This window comes from Typha latifolia, chromosome 13, assembly GCF_019914945.1.
Source record: "Typha latifolia isolate L0001 chromosome 13, TyphaL0001v2, whole genome shotgun sequence".
Lineage (NCBI taxonomy): Eukaryota > Viridiplantae > Streptophyta > Magnoliopsida > Poales > Typhaceae > Typha > Typha latifolia.
In genome coordinates this window covers 457,029-467,495 of record NC_133098.1, presented here as the reverse complement: position 1 = coordinate 467,495, position 10,467 = coordinate 457,029, and the positions used below count along the sequence as shown (strand labels likewise).

Here is a 10,467-nt window from a genome sequence, read left to right as displayed (position 1 = left end):
GTAAAGCGAGTTAGATAGGAGGTTAGTGATGCATATATGGCCCCTTCCAACCACTGATTAATTCAACTGCATGGATTGGTTGCTTGACCTTTAGCTATGAAACACGACAAGTTTAACGAAATTTTGAGGCTTTTGTACATGAAATGTACGTTACTATTTCGATCATCTTCCTCGTTTTATAATTCTTTTGTTAGTCTAAATTATTAGTTGCAAAAAAAGGGGGAGAAAATATTATATATATATAGATATATAAACTTTGCACGTTAATTACATATATAAATGTAAAATTACATAAATTTTCCAAGACCTAGGTCTAACCATCGGCCTGTCATGCATAGAAATATTTTATATCACCATGAATAAGATAGCAATATATCTTATCCTGTACAACTTGAATAAAAGATATCCACCTAACATTAATTAATTTTATCCTTACTACTATTCGATCCACCATCTTCTTCAACCACCTCACCGGCACCCACCGGGGGCGAACCCGAGCTTTGACCCTCCCACGTCGTACACCACCGTGAACGTCTGCTGCTGGGTGTTCCCGATGATGGCGACGCTGCCCGCCGGAGCGAACGCGAGGCAAGTCGTCGAGCCGTCGACGTCTATCATGACGTTATTCTTCGCCAGCCGCAACGCTGCCCCTCCTTGGAAAACCAAATCCACCTGCGGCACCGTTAGCCTCCCGAAGCTACCCTTGAAGCAAGTGTCCAAGATCGAGTACGCCGACGCGCGCGGGGACCCCCGCATTGCCGCCGCCACCGCCTTGCTCAGCGCGGAGTAGACGTCGGACGGCAGGCGAGTGATCACCGTGCCGGAGTCGATGATGGTAGGGGTAGAAGTGAACGCGGAGGCCGGTACCGATAAAGACTTGCCGGCGACGTTTATGCCTACGAGTCTAACGAAGTATAGCGAGCTGTCTAGCGAGCTGGAGACAAGCGGAGTGTATGAAAGGCGGGAGGAGGGATAGCCGCCGCCGATGGATAAGAAGCCGGTGGAGGAGGTGGTGGGAAGGCAATAGGAGAAGGAGTAGCCGAGCCTTGGGGAGAGTTGGTAGAGCAAGGAGAGCTTGTTGCGGGCGAGGCCGATGAGGCCTGCGGATTTACCAAAAAGCCCCTCGTTGTCTTGGCCGCAGCCGTAGACGAAGTTGGGGAAGGTCTGGGAGTTGAAGAAAATGGTGTCTTTGCTGAGGTAGCCGACGGAGAAGGAGCTGTCGCCGTAGCTGGCTTGGTAGATGCAGACGTTGGATTTGGTGCAGGCGGAGGGGTTTAGGGTGGCGGATAGGAGGCCACCGCACTCTGGGGCGGAGCAGGAGACGGAGCGGTAGCTGGAGGAGGACGAGGGGTCGTAGATGGAGCCGGACTGCGCGTGGCAGGATATGACGCAGGGGGAGCACTGGAGCCAGGTGAGGGAGGAACCGGTGTCGACGACCATGGCGTAGGAGGAGGAGGGGAAACCAAGGCCGATGCGGGTGACGTAGTTGCCGACGCCGAGGGAGGTGCCGGGAGAGAGGGGGACGGAGAGGGAGGTGGGGTCGAGGAGGCGGGGGGTGGCGGAGAGGGATGAAGAGGAGGAAGAAGTGTTGGAGAGGCGGGCGGCGAGGGAGCGCACGCGGGCCTCGTCATGGGCGAGGACGTCGGAGAAGGGGACGGGAGGAAGGGGAGCTGGAGAGCAGGGGCCCCGCGGATGGTGGAGGGGGAGGCGGAGGACGCCGGTGTCGTTCAACTGGTGGAGCTCATCTGTTCGTATATAATTTATTTAAAAATAATTAAAATAAAATAAAATCACAAAAAATAAAAAGTATTTGTTACATTAAAAAAAAAACTTTATCTGTACGTATTGCATGAGGATAATATGAATAAAGATTTAATTAGGTAGTTGAGGGGAAGTATAAGTATATGACATGAAGGAAACGGCAAAATTAGCAAGTATTACTAACTATAATTAAATCGTATTATATAATTTGCAGCTGTAACAGCCTAGGTACGTGGAAGGCTCTTACTGGTTAACTTTTCTTAAAACTTAAATATCAACCATAAGATGACGCTTTCAATTATAGCCAGCCAATAAGAGCATGACACCTACGACTTGGGCCGTAGAATATTGGTGCCCACATTAATGAGCCTAAACTTGGGAGGTGATAACGTGATCATTTTGGAAAAAGAAAAAGATTGTGACCTTATAGGTTCACAATTTAAAAATTTTATTTATTTTTTAGGTTCATATAAGTTATGAGGGTAAAATAACCATTGCTAAAGTAAATGGTCTTGTGCTTATTATATATATCTATATTAACATCACTATAAGAAAAGAATGTTCATGTAGGACATAATTACTAGAAAATAATTACCTGTACTAAAAGGCTGATTAGTTCTTAAAGAAATTAGAGGGTTGCTTTAATCATATTATATATTATCTGTGGAGCAGAAAAGGTTAACAAGAGTATGTAATTATCTTGTGTGTAATGGGGTCCAGGTACTTAGTGGAAGAATTTTTGGTCCAGCTTTTGACGTGATGAGCTAATCTTTTGTCAATATTGAATTTTAAATTGTCTCATCACCAACTATAATGGGAAAAAACATAGTTATCCAAAGTCAATTCTTGTCAAAAAGGTAACAATTAAGTACTACTATTGACTTTTCTGATCTTTGTTCACTTCTCAGACAGTTCTTCCCTAAATCAAAGAGCAGAGGAATTCTTCTCCTTTATCACCACAGGAAGAAGTAAACAGGAACAATTAAGATGTTGTAAAGAATAAATCCTGCAACTCTCTAAATATAACAGTAATCATAAAAGGTTTATCTGCAAACATATCTAACAAAGGATTTAGCTGCAAATAACAGAGGAGGAGAAAACACAAGAACAAGAAAGTTTAAGAGAGAACTCAAAAGAAAAAAGTTCAACAATTCTTCCAACCATAATCAAAGAAGTAAGGTAGAGAAGAGTACCCTCAAATTTGGAAGAGCAGGAGCTTTTAGAAATATCCCCAAGAGGAGACACAGCGGTGAAGAGAAGAGAGAAGGAAAGAAAGAGAAGCAACCCCATGTCAACAAGAGTCTTTGGTGGTGGCTTTGCATTCAGGCCATTTGTGGGCTCTTATATAGAGATTCTTGGAAACTAATGGCCGACTCTATCCTTGTAACCTCAAGGGTAGCTTTCAGTTCATCAAATAAAGATTCTCTTTTTTCTTCCAGTAAATTAAGATTGGTGGTGGAACCACCTGTTTGTTTTAACATTTCAATTGTGATATTGACATAACTATAGCTCAATTACAAAGAGACAGCACCAGTAATCAAAGCTTTGGAAGATCCAAGAGGTTCTCCCTGTAAAATCCATCAATAAATCATCTACTAACTACTCTCATTTAATAAACAGATAAGAGCACCTATCAACTTAATATAAGTTCTCCATTCCCCAACTGATATATTGGTCCACTGCTCCTCAACATGACAAGCTGTAGGGCTATAACCACAATTAGTTGTTATTAGATGGACCAGTTGGTTATTCTAACAGCATCTAAGGCATATCATCCTTAACTATTTCAAAGGTTTGGTCATGGAATATATCCAGTAATGGAGTAAGGCTGCAAAATTCTTGCCCATGCCAGACTCTTATTAGCAGGAGACTAATGAACATGGACATTACTTTTTATCTTCTCTAGAGTATAAATACAAAAGCATGTCAGTTTCTTAATAAAAGAACAATCAAAAGATTCCTACATGGAAAATTTAGTTGAGGACCCAAGCGTACAATTTATGTACTTTACCTACAAGCAAGTCATCAGAATTATTAAATTTTATTCATACTAGAATGCCATATGATCAACTCCCATGCATCCAGAAACGCTCTGTGAGGACATACATTTGCCCCTCATGTTGTCCTTCTATGTACACGACAAGAGTCAGGCAAAAGAAAAAAAAAAAAAAGGGCCTAAATAAAAAAATCGCAACAATCAAAGAAATCATGTGGATAATATAGACCACCAACCATGTGATATGTTTGGCACCAAAGGATACCTTTGGGCACACTTATCTAATTAAGTTTTAGGTGAGGAAAAACTATTCAGACACATAAAGTATTAGGCTTCATAATGAAAAGGTATCAGATTCTCCACAAACAAATGTTACTAGTCCCCATGATCATCTTAGATGCATAGTTTTTGGGTCATTAAATCCTTCATCTGGCAAACATCAACTGTTATTGACTAAATGACAGGGTTTTGCCACTTTCCTATTTAAAGCAGAGGCCAAACAGAAAATTTTGTGCTACAATACATGACTTATATATACATTAAGATAAGTTGATGCAGCAGCTGACTTAGTTCCACAAGTTATCAAATTGGTTACAGAAAAATAAACGCTGGGAGTATATAAGTTAACATTCTTTGTAACTGTTTCACAATCTAACGAGAAACTTTAATCACTGAAAAGGTGGGCTATTTCCAGTAACCAGTTGCTGTCTTTCAGCATCTCTTCAGAAAGCAACTGCTGATAATTCACTCTCTTTAAGCAACTCGCTAACAACATTTCAGCAAGAATCATAAGACTTTAACAGAGGACCACAAAAGAGGTAACATATTTATAAAAGATGTATCATATATATCATATACTTCATTATCATCTAACTATAGAATAAAGAGAGAAAAACAAAGAGTGTCTGACTACATAAGCTAGACTAAAAGAAAAAGGAAACTTTCCAAAATTTTCTCCTGTAGCTTTAATAAATTTATAATTATATCCCATCACAACTTTAGTTAGTGATTGAGGCCACCATATAATTATAATATAAGTGTAACGTGAAAAGAAAATTGTGCAAAAATACAACATCAATCAAATACAGATTTAACTCCAAACACATGAAGATGAAAGGCAATAGATAATATCGTAGTGGGAATCTTGCCTTCAATCAATCATCTGTCAAGAAATATAGTTAGTTAGACACTGGTTGTCCATTTTAGTGGTATAAGCGGGATGCTTAAAGAGAAATAAACCAATTCATGCTAGCTAGGAAGTTAGGTGCACTATAACAGAATAATGGGTAGAACTCTGACAGCAGCCACAGACATTAGGCATCCTTTGCATATGGAAGCTTAATAATTGACAGATTTAGAGGAAATATGTAAATGACAGTGATTTTAAAAGGAGAATCAACATCATACTGTGAAAATGATTGTGTTAAGATCTTGAAGTAGAAAAGAAGGGAATAATGCGAATTGCTGAAGAATAAGAACATTCAGGAAGTATTTTAAATCGACACACCTCCAAAATTTAGTGACCAGAAATTAATTTCTGGCTCATCTGGTGTCAACTCTTATTTGACATGTACACTTTCTACCTATTCTGTACCAGCATTGGTAGTGACACATCATGTCAATTTCTATCGCAATTACAATATATCACATTCTACTAAGAGAAATAGAGAGGAGTTTGTTTTATCATTGACAAAAGACGACTACTCTTTCTACCATGAATTTGGATTTTCAAGGAATGGGTTATCCACACATCAAATTGAGTTTAGTCAGATTGGAAGATGAATAAGAGAGATTGACATAATCTGACTTATACTCGGAGGTTATAAAATACTTCTCAGCATTAAATATTTACATTTCCTTGCAGTGATACAGAACAAAGGATGAATATGAATCTTTAAAGATCAAACAGGATGAATAAGAATCATAATTGGCTTTAATTTGTCCTGTCCTACCAACTGGAGTAGCAGGTCAACTTCAACCTCTTATCTAAAGTTAACAAAGCCAAGTCACCTACGAAACAAAGCTTACGTGAGCCACATCTGTAGCCCAATCAGTGTGGCATCAGTGTATCAAAACTGTTACTTTAGTAAGTAGGACCTCTGTCTGGAAGGTGATAGCAAATGCAGGAGAGGACCTCTGGGGGCTGCCATCCTTCAAATGGACTTCTTTGGAGTTACTGTCAACCACCATTCTAACCACTTGCATAAGTTAATCAAGTATTAATCATACAGGGCCTTGCTCCAAAAGTATTGTACAATCAATTGACCTTGATGCTGCAACCTCTTGATAGGTGCTTGAGATGATCAAACAATAATGTGAACTGTAATTCTGTAATTCTTAAGGAACGATTAAAACCTCTTAGTTATCCAGTTTACTCAATATCAGGTGGTGGTTGGAGATTTGAAGGACAGACTTAGCCAATGCAAAACTGTGCTACTTTGATATTTCTCTTTGCCAAGCAGAAGGGAAGGACACATATTGTAAAATAGGACTTCCTTGTCGTACTGAGAGCTGAACAAAAGTGAGATTGATAGCATGACAAGAGCATCTAACTATAAACTAACCAGATGGACCATGCTTCTTCATGTTATGAGACATTTGAGATAGTGTAAATATCATGTAATCATAATCTTCTAAAATTTACAGAGATGACTTTGACATTTGTTACCGTGCTGAGTCAGTGAGTTACAGTATTGATCTACATAGAATCACTTTCCCATAAAATAGATAACTCTTTTGGGGTTCAAAGCTTATAAGAAACTTAATAGTTATATATTCTAGTAATATTCATCAAATAGTCAATGTAGAGGGTGTAAAAGAGTCGAGCTTGATCGAGCCCGGCTTTGATCAAGCTTGGATTGAAATTAATTTTGAGCATATTTCGAACTCGAGCTGCGCTCGAGCTTAAACGAGTTGCTCAATTATGTGGAAGTGCCGAGTGCAAAGTTGGTGCAGTGGGCGTCGACTGGGTTGATAGTGGGAGAGAATAGAATGTATTTTGCGATCTCGTTCTGGAAAGATCTAACCTAGGGAGTAAGGATAGAGAAGCATAGCCATTAGATCTTTTTGATCTAATATTTTATATTACGCATATATGTATATATATATATATATATATATATATATATATATATATATATGTGTGTGTGTACTTATTGAGTTGGCTTGGGATCAAGCTTGGCTTGAATTTAATTTTGAGCCTAGTTTCAAGCTCAAACTCGGCTTAGCCTATTTTCGAGCTTTGATCAGGCTTGCTCGAGTTGGCTAGATTATTTTGACAAACCTAAGTAAATGTGGTATTAAACTCACTTCTCTTTATTTTTTATTATCAAAAACACTTTAAAACTAATTTTTATTTATTTATTTATGAATTTAAATAAGTAAATACATGATATTAAAGTACTATTTGCACTATTTTAATTCCATTATTAATTTATTATTAATAATGTTTAAAACCCACTTAAAATCTAGATTCAAAGTTAATAAAATATTTATATTTAAATACATGATATTTCCAACAAGTAATCCGCATTAAATTTCTTATTCCATTTCTTAAAATATTTGAATATTACTTATATTTATACTTCCTTTTAATTAATTATTTAAAAGTTATAGTTTTCAAAGCAGAGTGATCGCACTGGACATGATCATCGGGCGCCGAGCCGAATTCGGGCCGGGTTAGAATATTCTAATCTGTTACCGTTTACTAGCCCATTAGATATTGTGCTAGGGTTAGGTATAATGAGTCTAACATAATAAGTTAAATATAAAAAATATTATATTTTATCGGGTTGAGTTTAATGGGCTTATATGAAGATATTTTAGTTATCTTTCATGGGAACATAATTATATATTGATAAATAGTTTACTAAATATCAAATGTGGGACTAAAAAAATTATAGGATTATACATGCATTATGTTTAGCTCATGCCGCCCACTACCATCTCGGGCTCAGATCGGGTCGAGCCTAAATTGGGCTAAGGTCAAGCTTAACCCGATCAAAATCAAATAGGTTCGGGTCGGATTTGAGCTGATTGGGCCTAATGATCATGTCTAATTGTGGCTTTGTTCAAATTTAAGGAATGGGTATGGAATCTGATGTGGAACGATTTTATCAAATTTAGGGAATGAGTACTTTGTTCTCTAAATTTTAGAGCAGAGACTGGGTTAGAACAACATATGAGAATGCTCTTAGTCTTCAAAAATATAAGGTACTCCTTTATTATGCACAGACTGAGTTAATATTTTCAGGATTTCTAATTTCTTGAAGCTGAAAGAAAGATGCTCTTGTTTTAAGGTACTTGTGATCAATTTTCCGTGTGAACAACGATATTCTAGTTGGTTGCTAGACACTAAGAGAAAAGAAATGAAGGCACCAACAGCCAACAGGTAAGTCAGCTAGATTTGTTCTCAATTCTTGCTACTGTTATCATACCATACTAAGAAGCCAACATGCTTGTTTGATGACTCTGCCGTGATCATCTCAAGGAGATTAGATCATGAAAAAAAAAAACTCTATTTCATTCTTCTTAAACATCCAGGGTATATTGCGTTCTTATCATGGCTTTGTTTTAAAATGTACAAGACTTGTTTTTTTTTTTAAGGAAGTCCTTAGACTTGTGTTTTATTCATCTTATAAATTGTTACAACTTGATATAAAGATACAAAGATACAAAGGAAAAAAAAAGGACATCAATCCTTTAACAAGCCTATACTTGACTGACAAGCAGACTAACCAATAAGTAAGCACATTATCAAGCCATGAACATAATCCAAGCAAAATCTTGTAGAAAAGCAAAGAAAGATAGACATCCGTCCTAGAAATAAGCCTATCACTTAGCCAAAACATTAAGAAGCTTAAGAGAAGGCACAAGCATCCAACGGCGTAATTAGTACCACAATAGACCTAAAAGAGCAACCGGACAAACTTAAATCCTAAAATAAAGAAGAGGAGCTCAACTGTAGTAAATCTAGTCGCTCACAAGTGCAGAATTCTCACAACAAGCATGGCTAATACTAAAACATGTAGAAAATGTAAAAGAAGATAGACAACATAGCTTGACCAAAAAGAGAAAAAAAAAATTAAGACGGCACTTGCAATCGCTGCCGCCACTAGCATCCTCAAGGGTAGGCCTGGCTGACAAAGCTAACGAGGGTCATCCAAACAAGAGGGAGTAGTTGGGGCGAGAAGTGGCGATAGTCGAGCACGTGGGGTAGGGATCAAGGCCGAGTGCGATGAGGAGTGGATCCATAGTGGTGGGAGGAGGGAGGGTAGCAATGGGCGTCAATGCCAAGGGGAGAGGGTGGAGGTCGAAGTGAGGAGCAGCGGCGACGGGATCAGAGGGACGGCGACCCCAAGGAGTGAGGATGGAGGCCAAGGTGAAGGTGCAGCAGCGGTTAAAAAAGAGCAGGCTAGGGTTGTCAAAAAAGCCTATGGGCTCGTGAGGCTCACACGCTCAACTCGTTAAGAGCCTGGTAGAGCTCTAAATCGGTCGAGCCGAGTCAAAATTTTAGCTAAAAAATATTATCGAGTTAAGCCAAACTGAGCTAGCACTTGCTCACTTAGGTTTGGCTCGATATAAGATCCAACGGTTGATATGATTTATATAAAATGATTCATATCGACCTTATTGGCAGCCCATATCGAATTAAACTGTTTATTAGTTATGTAAAATTTTAAATATTATTTGAAAAAATATTTTTTAAAAATAAAAAAAAAAAATTATTCAAAAACTAAAAAATTATATTAACTTACTCAAAATGTATATCAATAATTAGTGTTTTTCTATTTTTTATTTCTCTCTCTCCCTTCTGTTTTCCCTCTCTCTCTATCTCACTCTTCCTCTCTTACTGTGGAGGCAAAAAAACATTTCTCTCACTTCTGTTTCCCTCTCCCTCCCATTCTTCCTCCCTCTCTATCTCACTCCTTGTGCTGCAGTAACAAAGACGATGGAAAGAAAAGAGAGAAAGAGAGCAGAGGAAAGAAAGAGAGAGTAGCAAAGACGATGAAAAGAAAAAAAGAGAGAGAAAGAGAGCAGAGGAAAGTAAGAGAAAGTAGAGAGGGGGCTCGTCGCAGTTGGAGAGGACGTAGAGAGAGAAAGAGAGATGGTGTCAGAGAGAGAAGAAAGGGAAAAAAAAAAGCAACCCGAGGTCGCCAGAGATCGAGCTCACCAGATCTTAGTCGGAGGATGTCACTGGGCGTCGAGGTCGCCGGGATCTGCGTTGGGTGCCGCCGGTTGGAAGGGAGAGAAGTAGAGAACGAGAGAGAGAGAGAGAGAGAGAGAGAGAGAGAGAGAGAAAGTGAAGAACAATTAATTGATACTTGAAGTAGGATTGGTTGATGCAGCCGATACCATGTACAAAACCATGGGGATCGACCATGCCTATAGCCTATAGCCGATCCAATCCATTCCGACCAATCTAGTTCAGGGTTGGCTGAAACTTGAATCCATAAAGTAGACATTCCGTGTGGAACTTTCATATAATAAGTGCGTCATGTAGAATTTTTTGTATAGATGTATTCGTTGGAGTTTTGATTGTGCCGGCCCGAGAGTGGACTAAAAGGACATAAAAGCCAAAAATTCTATACTTTGATGTTTTCTGTTTCTGAATCAGTTTCGACGTTCTAACCATGTTGACTAGTTCTGTTTTTAACCTTGTTGCTGAATTGCCAAATACTCTGTTAATAAGAAAGCCTGTAACGACGTCT

At 38.8% G+C, this 10,467-nt stretch overlaps 1 protein-coding gene across 1 annotated transcript; it reads right to left on the bottom strand.

Moving 5' to 3' along the window:
• Positions 1-220: 220 nt before the first annotated feature.
• LOC140799551 (aspartyl protease family protein At5g10770-like) lies at positions 221-3,173 on the bottom strand. The gene is made up of 2 exons (XM_073153911.1): positions 2,955-3,173; positions 221-1,745 (listed from the first exon to the last, which is right to left on the bottom strand). The coding sequence occupies exons 1-2, from the start codon at positions 3,049-3,051 to the stop codon at positions 469-471; spliced, it is 1,374 nt and encodes a 457-aa protein (XP_073010012.1). The 5' UTR covers positions 3,052-3,173; the 3' UTR covers positions 221-468.
• Positions 3,174-10,467: the final 7,294 nt, after the last annotated feature.